The 22,758-nt window shown below is 61.2% G+C and overlaps 1 protein-coding gene across 3 annotated transcripts; it reads left to right on the forward strand.

Moving 5' to 3' along the window:
* The first annotated feature begins 952 nt into the window (after window positions 1-952).
* On the forward strand, window positions 953-22,743 carry PIK3R2 (phosphoinositide-3-kinase regulatory subunit 2). Of its 3 annotated transcripts, none has more exons than XM_074927774.1 (16): window positions 953-1,065; window positions 7,953-8,679; window positions 12,189-12,281; window positions 12,764-12,826; window positions 13,779-13,910; window positions 14,104-14,305; window positions 14,606-14,691; window positions 15,719-15,824; window positions 15,933-16,031; window positions 16,153-16,333; window positions 16,546-16,671; window positions 17,459-17,601; window positions 17,811-17,987; window positions 18,679-18,750; window positions 18,968-19,138; window positions 19,351-22,743. In XM_074927774.1, the coding sequence occupies exons 2-16, from the start codon at window positions 8,340-8,342 to the stop codon at window positions 19,541-19,543; spliced, it is 2,184 nt and encodes a 727-aa protein (XP_074783875.1). In that variant the 5' UTR covers window positions 953-1,065; window positions 7,953-8,339; the 3' UTR covers window positions 19,544-22,743. The 3 variants fall into 3 exon arrangements, with proteins under 3 accessions (XP_074783875.1, XP_074783877.1, XP_074783876.1); XM_074927776.1 differs by lacking the exon at window positions 953-1,065 and adding an exon at window positions 5,394-5,416; XM_074927775.1 differs by lacking the exon at window positions 953-1,065 and adding an exon at window positions 7,736-7,826.
* Window positions 22,744-22,758: the final 15 nt, after the last annotated feature.

The following is a 22,758-nucleotide window of genomic DNA, read 5'->3' on the forward strand; positions in this document are numbered from 1 at the left end:
CCGGGGGGGGTCACCACCTGCGCCGGGGGGTGATGGCGGGGGGTGAACGGGGCAGTGGGGGGTGCCAGGGCTGGCCCAGCCGTGGCAGGGAGGGCTGGGGGGACACGGCCCCGCCAGCCTGGCACCCGGCCTGGCTCCGGCCTGGGCCTGGATTGGGGGTGCCCGGTGCGGTGCCTGGTGCCCGGTGCGGTACCCGGTGCAGCGCACCAGGCCGTGCGCCGTGTCCACAGCACCCACTGCCCAATGCAGTCACCGGGGCCGTGCCCCATGCCCGGTGCTGTCCTGGTGCCTGGTGTGGTCCCGGTGGCGTTGCCCCATGGCTGGTACAGTTCCCGGTGCAGTGCCTGGTGCTGCTGCCCCATGCCTGGTGTGGTCCCGGTGCTGTGCCCCATGCCCGGTGCACTCCCGGTGCCCAGTGCAGTCCTGGTGCCTGGTGCAGGCCTGGTGCCTGGTGCCCGATGCCCAGTGCAGTCCCTGTGCCCAGTGCCCGGTGGCCGGTGTAGTCCCAGTGCCCGGTACCCGGTGCCTGATGCCCAGTGCCCGGTGCAGTCCCGATGCCCAGTGCCCGATGCCCAGTGCCCGGTGCCCGGTGCAGTCCCGGTGCCCGATACCCTGCCCGGTGCAGTCCTGGTGCCCGATGCCCGGTGCCCGGTGCAGTCCCGATGCTCAGTGCCCGATGCCCGGTGCCCGGTGCAGTCCCGGTGCCCGATGCCCGATGTCCGGTGCCCGGTGCCCGGTGCCCGGTGCCCGGTGCCCGACCCGCGGCCCTCACTGGCCGCCAGGGGGCGCGGCCGCGCTCTCCCGCGGTGCCTCGCGCCGTTTGGCGCCGGGGACCCTTCGGCTCCTTCCGGAACGGCTCGGGCGAGGGGCGGGGCCCCGACGGCGGGGGAAGGGGCGGGGCCGGCGGGGCTTCGGGCAGGTTCGTCTCTCTCCGGCATCTGTCGGGTCTTTCCGGGGCGGGTTCGGGCCGTTCCGGCGGCGTTCGGGCCTTTTCCCAGGCTGCCGCCGGGCTGGGAGGCAGGAGCGGGCTGGAGCCGAGCGGCGGCGGATGGGGCCGGCGGAGAGGTGGGACGGGGACGGGGACGGGGACGGGGACGGGGACGGGGACGGGGACGGGGACGGGGACGGGGGAGCGGGGAGGCCGCGATCGGCAGCGGAGGCAGCGCCGGACGAGCGGGCCGGTGCCGGGACCCGCAGTGAGCGCGGCCCCCTCAGCGTGAGGCGCCCCGGGGGCCCTGGGTGGGAGCAGCTCGCCGGGCCCCCCCCCCCCACCCCGCGCCGAGCCTCTGTCCCTTCCCTGGGGGCAGCACCGGGGATGTCCCCGTCCCCCTCCCGGTGGTGCCAGCGCGGGGTGCCCCGCTGCCAGGGCGGTGTCACACCCCGCAAACCCCCCCCCGGGCTGTGCCACCCCCGTGCTGGCCCTGTCTTGTCTCCCACCCCCCGCCCCGAGGTGCCAGGGCAGGTCCCCTGTGCCAGAGCTGGGTGTCCCCCGCCCCGTGGTGCCAGGGCTGTCCCTGTCCCCCACCCTGTGTAAAGGCTGCACCCCCCCGCCCCGATCCCCCCAGGCTATCCCCATCCCCAGCACGGGCACCTCTGCGCCATTCCTCCTGCAGTGGGGCCGGTGCAGGGACCCCCCCGCCTTGGCAGGGTGCAGCCCCCGTTGCCGGGGGTCCTGGGCACCTTCTCTGGGGGCAGAGCTGGAGGGAAGCGGCCTGTCAGGGCTGTACGGCTCCAGCCTGGGCTGGGGGCTCAGCCCCACCGCCATGGCCCTTTGCCCCACTGCGGCTTGGCCCCACCGCGGTGTTGCCCCAGCAGACCCCGGCCTGGGGCTGGATGGCCCAAGGATGCCCCTGTCCCTCTGGATGTGTCGGAGTCCAGGCTTTGCCATCTCTAGACACAGTTGCCCTCAAACCCTGGCTCTGGGGCAGTGGCCAGCCCCCCTCTTTCCAGTGAGGTTTGTGCTCTGTGTCTCTTCCAATCCTCGGGATGTTAATCGGCCCCTTGAAGCAGCAGCTTCCCATGGTCACGTCCCTCCCAAACTGAGGGTCTGCGTTCAGTGGGCAATAAAACCTGGGGGAAAACCTGTCTAAAATGAGCTCTGTGGGAGCTGCAAAGAGCTGGAGCAGCACCAGCATCGTGCCTTTCGACACCCGTGCCCAGCTCGGCGGAGGAATGGCTGCCTCTCCTCCCCATTAATGCACGGCTTTTATTTCCCGAGTAGCTCTTAAAGCCACTGGGGAACTGGCCCTGTGACTTTCTCTGTGAGAGCAGAGAATGGAGACAGCTGAGTAAATATAGCCTAAATCACTGCTTTCCTGGCCATTCCCCCGCCCTTCTCTAACTTGCGAAGGGCTGGTGTGTCCCCGAGGCTGGGTTGGCCTCTGCTCTAGTCATCGACTCTTCCATGATGTGGGAAAGTCCAAGCCATGGTTTGGTTTCTTTGGTGACTCTTCTCTGACGTGGGCAGATCGTGCTTCGGTCCGTCTGTGCGGTTCGCGGCAAGGCTTCGGTTCTCCTAAAGGTGATCGCTGCCCCAAACCCTCGTTTTCTTAACTCGCTATAACAAGGTTTTAAGCACACAGGAAAATCCTTTCTGCCCGCAGTTGGGTCTCGCTGGATAAAAGCTCTGGGTTGGAAGAGAAACCGCGGCTCAGCTGGAATGTGGTGAGGAGCAGAGTGGTTTGTGGAGCCAGTTTGGAGCCGTGTCAGAGCTCCGGCACTTTGCTCCGAGTGCTGGGGTGTGTTTACAATGAAAAAGAGTATTTATAATATCGAGGGCTCTCTTAATTCCTCTGGGAATATCTGGAGCCACAGCTTGGAGCTAAAGTAACCGAGTAATGGAAGATAAAAAGGAAACAGAGGAAGGGACAGTGGATTTCTCAAGTTGGAAGGTCTTGCCTCTCTCAACCAATACCCGAATAAAGCTGGCCTGCTAATGTGGTTACTTCTCACCTTGTAGGCTACTTCATGTGCTTGCTGTGCTGTGCAGAGCTGCTAATAAATTGTCGTATAAATTCCAAATACCCCGGGGAGTGTGATTTTAAGCAGATAAGTTAGCAAGAGCAGTTGGATTTTTTTTTTTTTTTAATGTACTCAGTTTTTTTAGAACTGTAATTTTTGAGGGAAGTAGACAAAGTACAGCTCCTGGGTTTATTTCTGAAAAAAGTCCCTAAACTCAGCACCGTGAATGCTCCTAAAATGGAAGTACTGTGTTCTTGCTGCTTGGGGGCTGGTGTAAAGGGAGCCTGGAGTGAGGCGATGGTGCTGGTACAGGGTGCATGTAAAAGTCTCTGGCCAAGTAAAAGGCTCTTGCAGGGAGGAGGAGAAAGTTTCTGAGGTGGGTAAGACAGGACGAGCTTCAACTGTAGCAAGAAAGTCTGACATCAGGAGAAGCCTCCAGACAGTAAGAGAAATCTTGGAGTAGGGTTGCAGATTGCTTGAAGCGTTCTTGGACTGTCCAGCCTTGGAGGAGGAGGTTGCTGAGACCTCCAGTTGTCTCTCAAAATTGAGGAAGGTATTGGTCATCCCAAGGCAGGAGTTTATTAGGGTCCTCAGGTCCCTGCTAACCCTAACATTTACTTTTTCAGTGAAATGTTTCAGCTATTCCTTCATTTCCTTGGGCTTCAGTGAATAAAGCAAAATATTTAATGAAACTCAAGTGTGAGTAGTAACTGCTCTGCACCCCTGGCAAAGGGCAGCTGGTGGCGGGGGGCTGGATGCTGCTACTCCTCGGGCTCTGTTGCCAGCTGCATGAGAGACATTTCTTGGTGAGAAAAGAGGTGAAAATGGCCTTGACTGTCCTGTGCCTCTGCTGTGCAGTCCTTCTCAGGACAGCAGGCCTGTCTTAGGCTCAGCTCATGGCATAACTCACCTCCCCTGCTGCTTTTCCCTGTTCGGAGGGAAATACCAGCCGGCTTGGCAGTGCCGTGGCCATCGCCAGCCTGCGAGCGTGAGCCCCCGGCACAGCTCCGGCTCTCCCCACCCCTCTGGCTGCTTCCCCAGGGCAGCATGTCCAGCTCCGCTTCCCACCCGCGCCAGCTCCCTGCGGGCTTGCCCGGCTCGTTCCTCCGCAGCTCGTCGTGGCGTTGCCGGCTCCTCCACGGCCTCGCTCACGGCTCAAGCCTTGCGAGTCGTCCTTCGGCAGGGCCAGGGAGGGAGCCGGCCCGGGAAGCTGCCCGGGAGCACAGGGGATTGCTGTGCTCTTTGTCCCAAATTATAAACCAGGGGTTGCCAAGCTCTCGCCCTCCCTGCTCCGATGCTGCCCGTGGGCACGGCGTGACCCACAGTGTGCTTGGCACCGCCGGCTCCTGCCGCTCCGGCGGGGTGTGAGGCCGCCAGAGCTGCCCCGGCTGCGCAGGACTCGGCAGTTGTCACGATAGGGCACGATATGGCAGGTGGTTCCACATCTAGTTTTTATTTCCATCCCTGGTTCCAGTGTCCCATTTTCTGCCTTTAATAAAGGAAAGGTTTGTTCTCGTTGTTTGTCATCCACTAACATGTCGCATGCTGCAGTTCAGAACTTGATTTGCTGGGGTTTTTTTTTGCTCGCTAAGGATCTGATGTAACTTGGAAAGATTTGAGCTGTGTAGATTGTTGTAAGCATATTCTTCTCTTAAATATTTTTATGCATTCTTTTGCCTCACTGGAGGGAAAGTAACGCTCAGTCTTGCTTCAAGTCAAGCTGCACTTTGAACTGCATTTGGAACTGGGTTAAAAAGCACAGGAACCACATTTAAAACGTTAAGATGCTTTTATTTATGTGCTGGGCACACACAAAAAGGCTTGTAATGTGTTTTTTGTTTCAAACCCATGTATTAAACAAAGAAAGTATTGACAGCAGTTAATGAATCGGGGGATTGTTTCTGGGCACTGAGATAGATTTACCAAAGGTATTTAGATGTCTGATGCATGGGATTTTCAGAGCAGCCTAAGCAAGTGCTCGCCAGCGCGGACACACGAGGTTCCTCTCCGAGAGCCGAGCGAACCTGGAGCCGAGCCCAGCTGAAATCTTTTGGCAAGCTGCTCCCTCTCTCCTGCGCACACAGAGCCCCGGCTCCGCGTGCTTCCAGCCGACAGGCTCGTGCGTGTCCCGGGCTCTCGGCGCTGCCTTCCCCAACTCGCCTTCTCTCCAAAGAGCTGCTCCAGGGCTGGGGGGAAATGTGTGTTCCCTCTCCCCAAAGACACGCCAGTTTGTTCAGCTGCTCTCTGTGGGGTGCAGAGCTTTCCTGACCGCGTCCCGCACACACAGCTCAGCCTGGGAAGCCGCTCGCCGGGTCCATGGTGGGACAGAGGACAAGTGTTGCCCTTGGAGAGGACGGCACCGGCGTTAACCATGTGGATTTGGGTTTCCCGGGGGGCTCCTCGCCCCAGTTTGTGGGTACTTGATTCCCATAGGGGCTGAGGACAGGGGAGGCAGGTGAGGCTGCTCCAGGACCGGGCTGATTCTAAGTTATCTGTGGGGTTTTTTTACGTGCCCAGTGTCCCGCTGGGACGCGGAGAACAGGGTGACACAGAGCTGCGTCTCTGCGTTCCCACCGCAGGGAAGGAGGCTGGAAGGAGCTGACAGAGTAGGAGCTGCGGGACCTGCTCTTTGGAGAGACTCAGTGCTCCAGAACAACTCTCCTCTTCCCACCCCTCCACGCAGGTCTGCTTTTAAAAGCTACTGAACGAGTTTGCCAGGGCTGAGCATTTTGTCCTTCCAGTCTCTTCGGCTGCACCGGCTTGTCTGAAGCGTCTGGAGTTGGGGTTGGGATCCGCGGGTGGAAGCTGGGGAGGTGCCTTCAGGGGAGCATCGACCCTGCTGGGTTTGGGCTCTGCCGTCTCTGGGTACGTTACGGGGTCTGTCCGCTCCGGGAGGAGTGGGAGCTGCCGGCGTCTTTCCCAGCAGGCAGCAGCCGCTCGGGCCCTTGGCAGTCAGGCAGTAGTGCCCCCGGCACTGCCGACTCGGTTCCATTGGACCCTGACAGGCAGCATTCAGAGGGGCGAGGGCAGGCAGTGAGCCTGGTCATAAATCTCTCTTTATGCTCTGGATTATGAAGTAATATTTTCCTGGCCAGGGCTGGTTGGACTGGGGAAACGCAGGCTCCGCTGCGAGTTCCCTGCGGCCGCCATCCCGGCACGGTGGGAGCTCGCACAGCTGGGATGTGCTGCTCCTCCTGCAAACCCCCCCTTGTCCCCAAGGTTTCTCTGGGAGTTCTGTGGCCTGATGTTGCTCCTGGAGTTCTGGAGAAGCTCTCCAGTGACCCAGATCAGGCTCAATCCTGTTCCCCACCCACCGGAGCCTGGCTGCAAGTGTCTTACCTCCCCAAGGGCAGTGCCTGCTGGTTCATGGCGAAGACAGCCCAGCTGGGACACTTGCCTGAGCTCAAACAACTAGCGCAGGCCCTGGCTGCTGCGCAGGTTTTATGTGCCACGGCCTTTTTGTGCCTTTCCTCTTTGTCAAGGGAAGGAGCCCGCAGCGTTGTGCTGGGCTGTGGAGAGGCAAAGCTGGCTTCTCTGAGGTGCCTCGCACCCATCTCAGGCTCTCTGGTAGCGTGCAGGGGTGGTAGCCCGTGCGGGAGGGAAGAAGGGTTTGTAGCTGATGTGAACTGTTAACGTGTCGCTGGCCCGAAAGGGTTATTCTGAAATCCTGCAGATCACCAACAATTAGTGCCTCTCGCGGAGTCCAACCAGCGGTCGGAGCAGCCTTGGCTTCGTGCCGTGCTTGGTTGTGCGTTGACCCCGCTGGGAAGGATGCCCTGGCTCCCTTCGCCTCCTCGCCTCCCTCCGCAGAGGCTCACGCAGCCCTGAAAAGCGTCTTCCTGCTCACTAATAGTTTTCAGATGAGACTCAAAAGTTTGATCTGGGTTTGGTGGTTTCTGGGCCAAAACAGCTCAAGCTGTTAATAGGACCTGCAGCGTTTCAGCAGGCCGAGGGTGTCCCTGGGAAGGCTGGTTTCTGGCTGCCCCGGTGCCTTGTAGGTCTGGTCCTTGGTTGCAGCCGTGGCTGCGGGAACTGGGACACTGGGATTTGCCTGGGGGAGGTGGAAAACTGGCCCGTGCAGCTGGGAGGGGATGGGAAAAGAGAACGTGCTGGGCTGGTGGGAATGCCCCAGCTCATACATCCCTTCAACAACATGTTATAACCCAGGTTTATTCTTTTTGGTGGATTTCTGGGCAGGACAGGCAGCATATTCTTCAATTTCTCTCTGAATAGCTGAAAGGCAGTTAACAGCTCTCAGTAGACTTGAAGGCTTCTAAAGATTATTTTAACTCCTCTCACCTCCATCTCTGCAAAAAGAACCCGTGCCCGCACTTGATGCTGTTGCTGCTTTTGAAAAGTTCAAAAATTTACTTTGCTCAGAGCAAAGCTTTGAAGTGCTGCTCTGTGGGAATGGCAAAGCATCTCAAAAGCCTTTCGCTGAAAGCTTGGTTAACCTACATTTGTGGGCAGCTACCTTCAGAAAATGACTTTGTGGGGGATTGCACGGGGAGATGTAAAGGTGAACTGTGAAATTTAATCAATTTAATGAGAAGAGGTTAAATCTGTTTGTTTTGCTCCTGTTCAGGGCCTCCAGCTGGTGGTTGCAGGGTCACCCTTTTCTGTATGCAAAAGTTCCTGCATAAAGGCTGTTTTGTCCCACTTGTTGTCTTCTTGTTTGCATAAGTGCTGCGAGGAGGGTAAGCTGAAGAAGCAGGAGTGAACCTCTTTAAGATGCAGAGCTGGTGCCTGACTGTAGCAGAGAGGAGGTGGCATTCCTGCCCGCAGCCGCTAGATCCTCTCTTGCTTTTGGGAGTGTAAATCGGTATTAGCATGTCCTGGTTGAATCCAGGGCTCAGCATTAGCTGGTAGGTAGGAGAGAAACGAGTCCTGCCTCTCTCAGCTGCTCAGATGAACCCCTAGTTTGAATGTTGGCGTCTCGGGAGGGTGTGGGGTGCCTGGCTGTGCAGTGACAAGTCTTTTTCTCTTTGCAGGCACTGGGAAGGGAGACGTAGCATGCCACGCCGTTCTGGGCTGGAAGCGCACCGTGCTTTTGCCCCCCGGACTCCAAGAAACCTGCTTCTTTTTTGGTGAAGCAGACCCTGATCTCCCGTTTCTTTGCTGCATGCCCACTCACCAGTGCTGGATTATGTTTGTCTCCTTCTCCCTTTGCTCCATAATTTGGTTGAATCGTGGTTTCAAGCTAAGGAAAAGGGGCTGCACCTAAGCGCACCGGGGCACCCAGACCAGGCTGCTGGGCTGCTGGTTCACGCGAAGACATTAAGAGTGCTGATGGGGGAGAGCTGCCTCTGAGATCCCTCTTCTCCTGCCCAAAAGACGCTGCCTCGCTGTTCAGAGCCGTTCTCCCCTCAGCAGAGAGAATGGGCAGCACCGATGGGTTCCAGTACCGCGCGCTCTACCCCTACCGCAAGGAGCGCGAGGAGGACATTGATCTGCTGCCTGGGGACATCCTGGTGGTGAGCAAGGGGGCCCTGCAAGCCTTGGGCTTCAAAGATGGGGATGAGCAGACCCCCAATCAGATCGGGTGGATCCTGGGCGTCAACGAGCGGACCAAGCAGAAGGGTGACTTTCCCGGCACCTACGTGGAGTACGTGGGACCCGTGAAGATCTCCGTCCCTTCGCACCGGCCCCGAGTGCAGAGACCCCTGCCCGCAACGCCGGGGGCCAGCGGCTGCCGGCTGCAGGAGTCTCTGGAGCAAGGTAAAGTCCCGCTGCCTGCCGGGTTGCTGTGAGACACCTCTGTGCGGCGTGTGGCAGACGAGGAGGGGGGTGAGTGGCTTGGCAGGACAGCGGTGAAGCCCTCGGCTCGGCAGCACCATCTTGCCCCACCAGCAGCAGCGCAGTCGAGTTGCCTGGGGGTTGTGGGCTCACGCTCAGTCCTGGCCAAGAGAAAAGGAGGTTGTTCCTCCAGCTTATCCATCTGCTCAGCAGAGATTCTTGGGGCGAGCCTTGTCCTGCTTTTACTCCTTCAAGATCTTTCTCCCTCTCTGCCCCACAACCAGCCAGGACCCCTATGGTCCTTAGTCCCTCTCCCTACTCCGCTGAGGGTTTTGCCCCGCTCCCTCCCTTTAAGGAAAAGTCCTGACCTCTCCCAGCCACCTCCCTGCCTCTGATTCTGGAGTGCCCGGGGCACTGCTCCCTGCCAAGAGCTGCTCAGCCCTGCTGAGACACACAGTTACTTGTCTCTGGGCAAGAGGAGAAAAGTCAGGGTCTAAAAGAGTATTTCCGAGAACTGGAGCTAATTGCTTGTCTGCCTGGCACCCGTCCCTCGCCGCGGATCGCGGAGCTCTTGCTGGGGCTGGGCGGCTGCCCTCGGGCAGGGCATGAGCCGTCCTGCACCTGCGGCTGCCTCCCAGCCGGCGCTGGGCTTGGCACGGACCCGCTCTGGGAGCTGGGAGAGCCCCGTGCCTCAGTGCTGCCTGTAGAGCTGCAGCAGCTGCCTTCCCTTTGCCTATTTTTTTTGTTTTGTTCCTGGGTACTAAACCCTGTGGCAAGGGGCTCAGCAGCCCCCAGGTGCTCCGAGATGGCAGATAGGGGTGATAGCCACGCTTTGCCTTCCTGTGCCTTGCAGAACCCGTGCTGGTGCACACAGGAGGAGTGGAGTCAGCAGCAGGAGCTGGTGGGCATCAGAACACGCCCCTGGCTGGCTGTCCCGCATCCTCCCCGTCTCCCTCTGCCTGGGAAGCCACGGCTGTCCCATCAGATGCTTCTAGCTGTGTGAAACACCTCTAGGGTCTTAAAGAATGAAAAGGAGCCCCCATCTCAGAAACCAGGGTGGTGGGGGCTGGTGCAGCTTCCCACAGCTGCCTCTGATTCTCCCAGAGCTGGAGGGGTGGCCCCGGGAATCGTCTCCGCAGGGTGGGAACGCGGCCGGGCCGCGCGTTTGGGTTGGCAGCGAGAGCCGCTGACCTGAGTCATCCCACTCGCAACCTGCCTTTCCAAGAAAGCAGCTCCCCTTGGGAGCCTGGGACATGCTCTGCGGTGGATGCGTTGGCCTTGCCTGCATCCAGCCCTGCGCTCCCTCGGGGGCTGTATTTATGCCTTCGTGGGCTCTCTGCTCCTCTTCCTCTCAAGCGGGGTTTGCTGGAGGTGTGTCTGGGTGGTCAAAGCTGCCGCCCTGCGCGAGGGGTGTGGGGACTTTTGGGATGTGGAAGAAGATACGTGCCAAAGCTTCCGCCACACAGAAAAAACGTGATTGGGAAAGAAACCAAAAGCCAGCCTGTCTGGGACCTGCCGGGGGATCGGGTACCGGGGCACGCGGGGAGGCTCCAGCCCTGTCCCTGTCCCCCGTGGGTGCAGCCCCACGGCCAGCCTCCACCTTGGGCGCAGCCGGGGCCTGCAGCCTGGCAACTCAAACGCCCGAGGCCATTTTACACGCAGCCTGCTGGGATGTTGGTGGGGAGACACATTTTTGCAACTGAGAAACTGTATTTAAGCCAAGCCCGTGTTATTTCTTCGTGCTCTGCGCTTTGGGAGGTGCAGAGACAGCTCCTGCCTGCCCCACGAAGCTCACAGCCGGCGGCGTTTCTGCCCTGTTTCCCAGGTCCTGTCCAGGGATCCCTGAACCCCCCCCAGTGTCACACGTGGAGCAGGGCCAGTGCCACGGCCATCACGCAGGACCGGCCTCGCAGACCCAGCTCTTTCTACCGGTGAATTTACGAGCTGCTGGTGTTTGCCTTCCGCAGAGAACGCAAGCGGAAAATGCGGCTCGGAAATATTTCCGCAGCTGCCCTGGCCGTGCTGTGAGCAGCCTTGTTCACGGCAGCCCAGCCCGAGGCCCGGCAGGCTCAGGAGCTGCTGCTGGCTCCGGCACAGGCTGCCTGATAAAAAAAGGCAAGCTGCTGCCTGCTGAAGCAGCACATTCCGGGCCAGGCCACGTGGGCAGCACCAGTATTTACTCTCCCTTCAGCCCTTCCCAAGGGTCAGGCTTGAAGCTGCCAGCCTGGCAGCTTGCCTCAAGCTTCCCCACCCCGACCAGCACCACGCTGGGCCCCTTTCTGTGCTCAGGGGCTCTCTCTGGTGGGGCTTTGCCCCCCACCCCCAACCTCCCCAGCAGCACAGGCCCTCGCTGGGTGCCTGCTCCATTTGCTCCCCTTTCCGCAGCTGCTCCGACACGAGCTGCTCCGTCTCCCCTCCACGCCGTGGCTGCAGGAGGCTCAGCCTGGTGCGGAGTTTCAGCTTGTTGCGCCTCGTGGCGAGACCACACCAGGCGAGTTCGGGTCAGATCCGCGATAACAGAGTCGTGTTTCGCAACGGGGAGCTGCCTTTTGGCTCGTCCTTCCCCAGAACGGAGCGTGCTGAGCGTCCTCACCCACCGTGGGGTCCCCGCAGGGGCTGCCCGGTGCTTGGGACCAGCCCCGAGGAGCCTCCTGCACCGGCTGGTGCTCAGTTGGAAGCGAGACGGGGCCTGGCACCGCTCGTCCTTCGGCAAAGCTCCCGCTGGCAGCTGCCCGGCCGGGCCTGCGTGCTCCTGCCCCGGCATGCGTCACCCCTCCAGCGCAGGGAAAGGGGGGGTGCCCGGAGCCAGAACCTCAAGATTTTCTGGAACCGGCAGTGAAATGCCACCCAATGTGGGGCTGTAGATTTCCCCCCAACCCAGGAAGGGGGGGACCCCAGTCCCGTGCCACCGGCTGTCTGCGCCCTGTTCCAGCTTGCTCGGAGGCTGTGGGCTCGCGGGGAGGGGGAGGCAGAGGGCTGGTTTCCATGTTAAACGAGCAATCAAGGGCAGGAATTTGCTGACATGGCGTTCTGTCTGAATCGCTGGATTAATCACAGCTCACCACCGCGAGCGAGCTCCCTGGCCGTTCTCCACCAGCCCTGCGCAGCCCCTGGGCCAGGCAGGGACTGAACCCAGCCTGAGCTTTGGGAGCCCTGCTCACCCCTGCACGGGGGTGCCGGGGGTCCCCACGGAGATCGGTGCTGCCTCCCAGCCAGGGAGCAGTGGGGATCCCCTGTGCACACCCCGGGGCGGGGGGTCGGGGCAAGGCTGGGCTCAACAAAGCGCCGTGCCAGTTTGTGGCCCAGCTCATGGGTTCCCCGCAGCCTCCGTGCCGGGTTTGCGTGGGCTGTGGCCTCGCAGCGGTGGCCACGGTTTGCCTCGCCCTTGGACGCTGCTGTTGGGAGCAGCGTCGGTTGTGCCCCAGCCCGGCTCCACTGCAGAGCGTCTGCTGGGGGCTGAGCTGGGGCTGATCCCTTCTCTCCCCCGCCAGGGTCTCCTCTCCCAGACTTGCAGGAGCAGTTCAGCCCTCCGGAGATTGCACCGCCGCTGCTGGTGAAGCTGGTGGAAGCTATTGAGAAGAAAGGTAAGGGGGGATGCTGAGCACTGAGAGGCTGATACCCCCCAAAACCCCCCAGGGAGGGCAGAGGGGGAGGCAGCTGTCTTTAAAAGCTGTTGGCGTTGGACTGAGCTCTGTGGGACGTGCAGGACACAGCTGCCTGCAGGAGGGGAGGCCCTCCCACTCCTCCCTGGCTTAAGCTGGGCTTGAGCTGGGCTTGACCCCGCTGCACCGTCCTGCACAGAGGCCTGGGGTGAGGGCACTGGGTCTGCACTCAGGACGCCTGCGCACCCCGCGTGGGTGCTGGGGTTTGGGAAGCGCTTCCAGCTGGGAGCTGTGCCGTGGGGCCACTGAACGGGGAGTCCTGGGGGCTGAGGGGTTTGGGCTGGACACCATCCAGGCCCAGTTAACCGTGCCGCAGCCGCTGGCCCGCCGGGCTGGCAGCGAAACGGTGCGTGTGCTGGGAGCGGCCGAGCTCACAGCTCAGAGCAGCGTCCCCGCTTCCGCAGGGTTAGACGGCGAGATGTTGTACAGGACATCTGGCTCCGAACTGCGGCAAGCGCTGAGAACCGGTAAGAACCAGCTCAGCGTGGTGAGGAGGCGAATCGGCTCAGATGGAGGAGATTAGTGGATGTGACAGCGCCAGCAGTAATGCAATCCAGGCCAGGCTCGCCTGTCCCCGGCGGTTCCTGACTCCCAGCACGCTGCCTGTGGGGCTGGGCTGTCCCCGTCCCGCGTGGAAGGGATGGGGAAAGGGGGGGACACATGACACTCCTGCCACCATCCCTGGACAAAGGGACAGGGCGCCAGCTCAGAGACTCACAGGCCAACGAGTGACCCCTGGGCTCGCCTCTCACTGTCTCTTCGGGGTGCCCCGCTGATGGGCTGGCGGAGGCTTCTCTGGCTCTGTCACGCCACTAATAAGCAGGGGAGGATCTTTCAGCTCAGCTTGGTGGCTGGAGCCTTGGCTCTGCTGTGCCAGCAGCGGATGGCTCTGCCGGGGAGCCTGCGGAGCTGTCTGCCTCTCGGCTGAGCTTGGGCCTCATCCAGCCTCACGCTGGCTTGTCCCCTTCCGCAGACGTTCTTGTAAGCCCCAACTATGCAGTGCTGTCACCTCTGGCTGCTCTGCATTTGGGACAGGCTTTATGTGCTGCCCCCGCAGGCTGCGCCTTGGTTCAAGGGAGACCTTTTCCCTGCTGGGTTCAGCCTGCGCTTGTCTCTACGACACAGGGAATAAAACTCTCCCCGAGTCGTGCGTGTCCTGGATTCCTGTGGCAGGGCTCAGGGTGTGGGCACCCAAAATGACCTCTGCCCCCTCCCAGGGTGGGGGGACCTGTCTGAATTCCCAGAGCTGGCTTGTTTCTGGGGTGCTGGGGGCAATTCCAGGCATCCTCTGTCCTGTGAGCTCCCTCGTGGTGCCGTGTCCCGGGGTAGCCGGCCAGGTGGTGTGTGATGGGCTCCGGGACGGGTGCTGGAGCTGCCATCTGGGTGCCCCTGTGCCATGGGAAATCTGTGCCCCGGCAGATTGGACCCTGGGCGACCTGGAGCCCTTCGACGTGCACTCCCTGGGCGAGGCACTGCGAGGTTACCTGCAGGACCTGCCCTCCCCCGTGGTGCCGGTGTCGGTGCATGGAGACATCCTTCGTGTCCTGCAGGGTAAGGGCCTCCCCTGGGAACCGGCGGCCGGGCGGGACGGGTGTGTTTTGGGGAATTAAAATAAATCCTGTCCCCATGTGGTCTGGCCCACGGCCCCCGCTGCTGACAGCACTCCCATGCTGTGACACGGCCGGAGCGTGGAGAGCGGTGCCGGCTGTCCCAGCCCTTCCATCGTGTCTTGTTCCTTCCCCAGAGATCCCCCAGCCGGAGAATTGCCGGAAGCAGCTGCTGCTGGCCCTGGAGTCGCCTGCGGTCCCGCTCCAGAACACGCTCACCCTGCAGTTCCTGCTCCGGCATCTGGGGAAGGTATCGCAGCAGGCCGAGAGCAACAGCCTCCACCCTCGCGCCCTGGGAGAGATCTTTGGTCCCCTTCTCCTCCGGCTGCCTGGCGCCAGGTACGTGAGGCTTTCGGGTTCCAGCCGTGTACCGAGCTGTGCCTGCCAGGACGAGGAGTCCAGCCTGTAACGGCAGGTCTGCCCACAGCCCCTGCCTCGCTGCCCCTGGGATTAAAGTGCTGGCAGCACACAGAGGTGGAACTCAAAGCCGCAGCAGAGCTCTTGCTTCTGTGTCAGCCTGGGATCTGGCAGCTGGGCTGAACCAGCTGACCATGGCTGCCCCTTTCCCCGCGGGCACGGGAGCAGGGCCAAATTCTCCCCCACAACCACTGCTCTTATTTGGCTCCTCTCTCCCTGCAGCCCAGAGCTGAGCCCTGACTTCTCCACCCTGTTTTTGGAGATGCTTCTGCAGACGAAGGAGCTGGAGCCGGAACAGTTGCCTCCAGGTACTGAGATGCCCCTTCCTTGGTGTCCAAAGCACTGGTGTTTGTGCATCGTGGTTGTGGAGTCTCTGCCCCCGTGAGTGGGTTGCTGAGAGCGTTTCTGCAGCCCAGCTGTGCCTGGAGGCCGGCTCAAGACTCATCTCGAGACCCCCAGCAGCTACAGGCTTGGGGAGGAGTGGCTGGAGAGCTGCCAGTCAGAGGGACCTGAGGGACTTGGTTGCCAGCCCACTGAACAGGAGCCAGCCGTGTGCCCAGGTGGCCAAGGAGGGCAATGGCATCCTGGCTTGTGTCAGCACTGGCGTGGCCAGCAGGGACAGGGAAGGGATCTGAGCCCTGGGCTCGGCACTGGGGAGGCCGCCCCTCGATGAGTGGGTTCAGTGTTGGGCCCCTCACCCCAAAAAGGCCATTGAATGACTCGAGCGTGGCCAGAGAAGGGCAACGGAGCTGGGGCAGGGTCTGGAGCACAGGTCTGCTGGGGAGCGGCTGGGGGAACTGGGGGGGTTCAGTCTGGAGAAGAGGAGGCTGAGGGGAGACCTCCTGGCCCTCTGCAACTCCCTGCCAGGAGGGGGCAGAGAGGGGGGATGAGTCTCTGGAGCCCAGGAGCCAGCGCCAGGCCCCGAGGGAATGGCCTCAAGCTGCCCAGGGCAGGGTCAGGCTGGCTCTGAGGAAGGATTTCTGTGCAGAAGGGGCTGTTGGGCGTTGGAATGGGCTGCCCAGGGCAGGGGGGAGTCCCCGGGATCCCTGGAGGGGTTGAAGAGTCGGGCTGAGCCAGCGCTGAGGGATCTGGTGGAGTTGGGAAGGGTCAGGGTGAGGTTCATGGTGGGACTGGAGGAGCTTCAAGGGCTTTTCCAGCCCGGAGGATTCTGTGATTTGCTGCTGTAGATGTGCCTGGAGCAGCTCCTGGCAGTGTGGCAGCCAAGGGGGCTTCCCCAGAGAATCACAGCAGGGAGCGGGCCCCAGCATTCCAAGGGATTACCCATGGGGAGCTGGGACTCAGACCCACCCTGCTTCAACCCTCATTCCCTTCCAGCTTTGCCTCCAAAACCGCCTAAGCCAAAGCCCAGTGCAGCCAGTTTGGCCAACGGGAACAGCGTGCCCTTGCAGGACGCCGAGTGGTACTGGGGTGACATTTCTCGGTAAGGTGGGGGCTGGCAGCTCACGTCCTGGGTGTCCTGTCTATGGAGTTATTATCTAGGGGGGCTCTGACTGTACCTCCCAGGCCATGACAATGCTGTTCCTTGCAGGGAGGAGGTGAACGAGAAGCTACGGGACACGCCGGATGGGACCTTCTTGGTGCGTGATGCCTCCAGCAAGATCCAGGGGGAGTACACACTGACGCTCAGGTAGGGGAGTTGGTGTCCCCCCAGAGCTCCAGGCTGGGGGTCCACGTGTGTCCCCACGCTTGGGGCTGCTGTCGGGTCCTGGGGTGGTTAAGTGCCCTCTCCTCTGCCCTCCCCGCTGCAGGAAGGGAGGCAATAACAAGCTGATCAAGATCTTTCACCGGGAAGGGAAGTACGGCTTCTCGGAGCCCCTGACTTTCGGCTCGGTGGTGGAGCTCATCACCCATTACCGGCACGAGTCGCTCGCCCAGTACAACGCCAAGCTGGACACCAGGCTGCTCTACCCCATCTCCAAGTACCAGCAGGTGAGGCCCGTGCCGCAGGGACACACCTGCAGCTGGAACCGGGGCCGTTTCCTCGTCCGTGCCTGGCCCTTAGGTAGACGACAACGTGTCCCCCCTCCTTTCCTGTTGCTTTGTGGGGTGACTGCCAGGCCTCCTGCAGGGCTGGTGGGGTTTTGTGGGACCGGCTGCTGTAGGGCAGGAGCAGGTCCTGACTGAGGCTGTGCCTCTGGCAGGACCAAGTGGTGAAAGAGGACAGCGTGGAAGCCGTCGGGGAGCAGCTGAAGGTTTATCACCAGCAGTACCAGGACAAGAGCTGGGAGTACGACCTGCTGTACGAGGAGTACACGCGCACCTCCCAGGTACATGGGCACTGCCTTCCCCTTCACAGAATCCCAGAATCATCTGGGTTGGAAAAGCCCTTGAAGCTCCTCCAGCCCAACCGTGACCCTCACCCTGACCCCTCCCAACTCCCCCAGATCCCTCAGCGCTGGCTCAGCCCGACTCTTCAACCCCTCCAGGGATCCCGGGGACTCCCCCCTGCCCTGGGCAGCCCATTCCAACGCCCAACAGCCCCTTCTGCACAGAAATCCTTCCTCAGAGCCAGCCTGACCCTGCCCTGGGCAGCTTGAGGCCATTCCCTCGGGGCCTGGCGCTGGGGCCTTGGCTCCAGAGACTCATCCCCCCTCTCTGCCCCCTCCTGGCAGGGAGTTGCAGAGGGCCAGGAGGTCTCCCCTCAGCCTCCTCTTCTCCAGACTGAACCCCCCCAGTTCCCCCAGCCGCTCCCCAGCAGACCTGTGCTCCAGACCCTGCCCCAGCTCCGTTGCCCTTCTCTGGCCACGCTCGAGTCATTCAATGGCCTTTTTGGGGTGAGGGGCCCAACACTGAACACAGCTGGGAGCAGAGGCCCCAGGGGCCGCCCTGACATCCCCCGATCGCTGGCAGCCGGCTGCTGCTGCGCACAGAGAGCAGAGATCGGGCACCCACTGCCCCGTTTGTCTGCTCCCGGACTTGAGGGGACTGCCCCAGAGCATGGGCTCTGACGACGGGGATATTTTGGCTGCAGCAAGGACAGTGCTGCTTTTGGGAGGGGAAAAAAGGGGATGCGAACGGGCAAAACCCTTCCTCAGCTCTCCTCTCTCTTTTCAGGAGCTGCAGATGAAGAGGACAGCGATCGAGGCCTTCAACGAGACGATCAAGATCTTTGAGGAGCAGTGTCAGACGCAGGAGAAATGCAGCAAGGAGTACATCGAGCGCTTCCGACGGGAGGGCAACGAGAAGGAGGTGCAACGGTGAGGACGGGGGGGGGGGGTGCTGGTGACCTGTCCTGCCCGGGGAGGGGCTCTGGGGGCTGGAAGGATCGTCCTGGCCCAGCGCAGAGCCGAGGCATGCGTGATCCAGCAGCGTGCTGTGGGCTGGAGCTGGCAGGCTGCCTCCTCTGCCTCCCCCGCTCTGGCTCACAGCCTAAACTCCCCCCCCTTCCCCCCCTTCTTTCTCCCAGGATCCTCATGAACTCGGAGAAGCTCAAGTCTCGCATCACCGAAATCCACGACAGCAAGATGAAGCTGGAGCAGGACCTGAAGAAACAAGCCTCGGAGAACCGGGAGATCGACAAACGCATGAACAGCCTCAAGCCAGACCTCATGCAGCTGCGCAAACTGCGGGACCAGTATTTGGTGTACGTGGTGCCTGCCCCCGCAGAGGGCTGGGACTGGGGCCCTGCTGCCTCCCCCCAGCCTGGCCCGGGAGCCAACTGGCTCCTTGAGGGCTTTGGGGCTTGTTGGACCGGCTTGTGGGCTGCTGGGTGCAGGAGGGAGCCCTGCAGTGCAGCCTCGGGGCGCGGCGGTTTCTACGAGGGGACAGCTGCTGCCCTCTGGTGATCTCATGAGGAGTGGCTGAGGGAACTGGGGGGGTTCAGTCTGGAGAAGAGGAGGCTGAGGGGAGACCTCCTGGCCCTCTGCAACTCCCTGCCAGGAGGGGGCAGAGAGGGGGGATGAGTCTCTGGAGCCAAGGCCCCAGCGCCAGGCCCCGAGGGAATGGCCTCAAGCTGCCCAGGGCAGGGTCAGGCTGGCTCTGAGGAAGGATTTCTGTGCAGAAGGGGCTGTTGGGCGTTGGAATGGGCTGCCCAGGGCAGGGGGGAGTCCCCGGGATCCCTGGAGGGGTTGAAGAGTCGGGCTGAGCCCGTGCTGAGGGATCTGGGGGAGTTGGGAAGGGTCAGGGTGAGGTTCATGGTTGGGCTGGAGGAGCTTCAAGGGCTTTTCCAACCTGGATGATTCTGGGATTCTGTCATTGCTGCACGAGTGTGGTCTGACCCGGCTGCCACAGGCTGGGCACGCTGCCTGCACTGAGCTCTGCCTCTCCTTCCCCAGGTGGCTGACACAAAAGGGTGCCCGGCAGAAGAAAATCAACGAGTGGCTGGGCATCAAGAACGAGACGGAGGAGTGAGTGTCCCTGCTCGTGCGTTGTGGGATGGGGGGGAGCTGCAGGAGCGTGGGACGTGCGGCTGGTTCTGCTCCGGGGTCGCGGGCAAGTCCCATCTCCCTGCCCAGGAGCTGAGGACATCTTCCCTGCTGGAAGGGGTGATGAGGGTGGGAGAGGAGATGTGGGGGCCACGTGCCCAAACCGAGGGGATGTGAGCCTGCCTGTGCTCGTTTGCAGCCAGTACTCCATGATGGATGACGAGGAGGAGCTGCCCCACCACGAGGAACGCACGTGGTACGTGGGGAAGATCAACCGCCTGCAGGCAGAGGAGATGCTGTGTGGCAAACGGGACGGCACCTTCCTGATCCGCGAGAGCAGCCAGAAGGGATGCTACGCCTGCTCCGTGGTGTGAGTACCCCCAGGCAGAGCTGGCGGGGTGTGAGGGTGGCCAGGCCGCGCTCCCGCCTCCCTCTGCCCTTCTCCAGTTTTGCTGGAGCCTGGCAGAGGCGTCCCCGAGATCTCCTGTCCGCCTCAGCTCCTCCTGCCAGGGCCAGATGTATTTCTGGGGCTGCTTTGGTGGTGTCCCCAGCCTGCTGCTGACCCCTTTGTCTCCCTGGCAGGGTGGACGGTGACACCAAGCACTGTGTGATCTACAAAACGGCGACGGGCTATGGCTTCGCTGAACCCTACAACCTCTACGCCTCCCTCAAGGACCTGGTCTTGCACTACAAGCACACGTCCCTGGTGCAGCACAACGACTCCCTGAATGTCACGCTGGCTCACCCGGTCCTTTCCCAGCCACCAGCCAGATGAGCAGCCCATGCACAGCACAACAGCTGCCTTCAGCTTCTCCCCAGGGCGCTGCTTTCTGGCTCTGGACTCTTGCACCCTGTATAGTTGAGTCTCTGTGCTCCTGCCCCCTCCAGAGCCTCTGAGATGTCTGTGACCGTTCCTGGTGTCCCTTTTGGTCAGTAGCTGAAACCCGTGTTTTGCTGATGGGACAAAAAGGTTGGGCTGTTGATTCCCAGTGGGCTCCAGCCTCTAGGAGGTGGGATCCAGTTGTGATTGAATTGCTGGGGGGTGAGCACAGCCCCCTCCCCTTCCCCGATAAGCAGGTCAGAGCCCCCTTCTTGCTGGCAGGTCGCCCCGCTACGCATCACTGTAGAGCTTGGTTCCCGATTCCTCGGTCACCGCCCCAGCCCAGCTCTGCTCTGAGCGAGGGGCTCCCTGCCTGCGTGCCGGAGGGAGGCAGAGGAGGAGGAGGCTCCGCTGAGCAGCTGAGCTTGTGCATCCTCCACTCTCGCTTCCCTCGGCGATCTCGCAGGCTGCGGTGGTGTCTGGTACGAGGGGTGCTGCTCCTCCGGTGCAGAGACTCGCTTAGAAAAGAGAAACCCCGTCCTCCACGGGGCTTCTGGGCCGAGGTCTCCGCTCCGTGCCGTGCCCCACCTCACCGTCTCGTTCCCTAATGTTGTAACCACCTCTCGAGTGTTGCTGTCTGGGGAGGGAGGATCTGGTTAGTGATGAATCTCTCGCCTTCGTTGTGCCAACTAAGCTGTGAAATCCGTGTTGGTACCCGTGTTTTTTTCCCGGCAGAATCTATGGGATGCACAGCTCGTTGTTTCTGGCTGTCTTCAGTGAATCTCTGCAAACGTAACCCGTTGAAGCTAACTGTAGCTCTGTAAATACGGTTCTTTTCGTAATCAGCTGCTTACCTAGTACTGGTGTTTGCTGAACTCCCACTACGATATGCAAGCGCGTGGGCAGCAGCCGGCCAGGCTGTTGCAGACTCGGGTCCTACCAGCTGAAGCAGGAGGGAGCCGGAGTCCGACGCACGCTACGAGCCCTACGCAAAATGAAGGACCTCTGGTGCAGGAGGACGGTATCTCCGCTGGGCCAAGGGCCTTAGTGCATAGAAACGTATATGCATGATGTTGAACTATGTATGCAAAGCACTTATAATCACGAGTACTGTACGGGGACTTGGGGTGAAAGAGCTGGCGGTTGTGGTCGTGCTGCCCGTCGTGGCTGGTGGGCGCGGGCAGGGATTTGGTGGGTCAGTTCCGAAGGCTTGAGGGCAGCGGAGGTGGCCCTGGAAGAGCTTTAAAAGCCAGACCTGGGCTTTGAGAATTGAGGTCGTGGTGGCATTTTCTTGACTGGGTTATCCTGTCTGCCTGGCTTGAAGAAAGCATTAATTGTCCTCTTGATTTGCCGGAGAGGCTCTTTCCCTTCTGGAGGCTGCGTCCTCAGGACAGGCTGGTGGATGCTGTAGGTTTTGCTGCTTCTGTTTTGTGTTGCGACTCGCGGTTCTGCGGGGTGCTGTGTGCTCCTGCTCTGCCAGCATCCTGCCCTAGACATGCCATCGGCGTCGGGGACGGCACCGTCCCTCCTCCTCCCCGGCTCAGCTTTGCTCCTCACCTCGCTCCGGGCCTCTCCGCGGATCCTTTTGGATCTGGGATTGCTGGAGCAAACGTCCCATCCCTGTTGCTTGTGGCAGCTCTGCCGTGCTCGACTGTACAGACCCCCTTCCCTGCTCTGCATGCCTCCTCCAGGCCCTGGGCCGTGCTGTTTTTTGGTTCTGGTTTGTCAGTGTTTGGGTGCTCTGGGTGCTGAACTGCCACGAAAGGGGCAGGCGATGGGTCAGGGGAGCCACGGAGAGGCTGCGTTTGACTTTGGGGATCACGAGAAAAGCTGTCAGGGATAATTAAGGGAATAGTTTGGGCTTGGACACGTGGGGTGAGAGCACGTGGCAGTGGGACAGGGAGGCCCAGGGCTCAGAGTGCAGAGACCTCCCAGGGTTTGTGGGGTGACCCTGGGGGTCACACCAACACCCAAACCTTTCTGCCAGGCTCCCACGCTCGTCACGGCGGCACATTTTCAGCCTGGGGACTCTGCCCTGGTCCTGGGCTCGGCCCTGCGCTCACCCCACAGAGTCCACGTCCCCCCACCACCACCCCACCCGCGTGAGCTCGGGGCTGGTCCTGCCCTGGGGGGGGAAATTGCTCCTGGCTCGCTCCCACCGAGCATCGGGGAGAGTCTCGGCTTCAAGCCGTCACCTGTTGACACTGCGCTTGGTGCTCACCCCAGCTCCTGGCCGGGGAAATTCCACCTTCTCTTGACAGCAGGGGTTTTTTTTATCCTTTCAGCTAAATTTCTGCTGTTCTCCCCACGCTGTCCCTTCCTGCAACCCACTCAGAGCTTCTTCCTCCGCAGGAGCGTGGGCAGCTCAGCGTGAGCGCGGCGGGGGGGTCACGGTCACCCCTCTGCCTCTTCCAGCACTGCCCATTCCTGCCCGTTCCTGCCTGCCAGCACCCAGCACCGCGGCCCAGCCCCAGCGGGGCTCTGCTGGAGCGTCCCGTGGACAACGAGGAGGAAAATGCCCTTCCCCAGCGCTGCCTTTTCCTGACGGTGCTTGTCTTGGCTCCCTGAAACGCAGCTTTTCCTCCGTCTCCCCCAGAGGTGGAAAACCCAAGCCCTGAGCTCCCTGCCTGCAGCGCAGCTCCCCCCACCCTGTGCCCCCCGCCACCCCCCCGAATAAGCTGGTTGTGATTTGTCCTTCGATGCTTTCGCTCGCGCTTCGTGTTCACGCCGCCGGATGAACCCAGCAACGATGTGTTTCGAGGCTCTGGGCTCTGCTTTGTTGCTTGTGACACCCCCACACCCCCCCCTAATTCCCCATGAGCCCCCAACCGAGCTGCGCACCCGCATCCCGTGGGTGCAACGTGGCCGTTCCTGCTCTTGTCCCGGCTCGGGATGCTCCACGTAACCCCCCACCCCCGAGAGCTCTCTCGTGTCACCGGAGGCTTTGTGCTCGGAGAGGATGCGGCGGCTGCGTGATTTTAGTTCCTAGGTATATGCAATAATAAGTAACTCGCCACTTCAGCTGTACGTTACCAGCAGTAGTTCTCTCTCTATGCTCTTTCTGTTGATGTTTACTAATGTAAACCCAGTATTTGTTACTGTAAGAGGATTTTTGTACGGTACTTCAAAAAAACCCACAAAAACAAGCAAAAAAAACCAACAAAAAAAAA

The sequence above is a fragment of the Athene noctua genome, chromosome 27 (genome assembly GCF_965140245.1).
Source record: "Athene noctua chromosome 27, bAthNoc1.hap1.1, whole genome shotgun sequence".
In the NCBI taxonomy this organism is placed as follows: domain Eukaryota; kingdom Metazoa; phylum Chordata; class Aves; order Strigiformes; family Strigidae; genus Athene; species Athene noctua.

Coding starts and splice junctions, on each gene's coding strand:
- PIK3R2 (XM_074927774.1), top strand. CDS start 8,340: ATGGGCAGCACCGATGGGTTCCAGTACCGCGCGCTCTACCCCTACCGC. Junction 15,825..15,932: donor TACTGGGGTGACATTTCTCG/GTAAGGTGGGGG, acceptor TGTTCCTTGCAG/GGAGGAGGTGAACGAGAAGC. Junction 17,988..18,678: donor CTGCGGGACCAGTATTTGGT/GTACGTGGTGCC, acceptor CTCCTTCCCCAG/GTGGCTGACACAAAAGGGTG.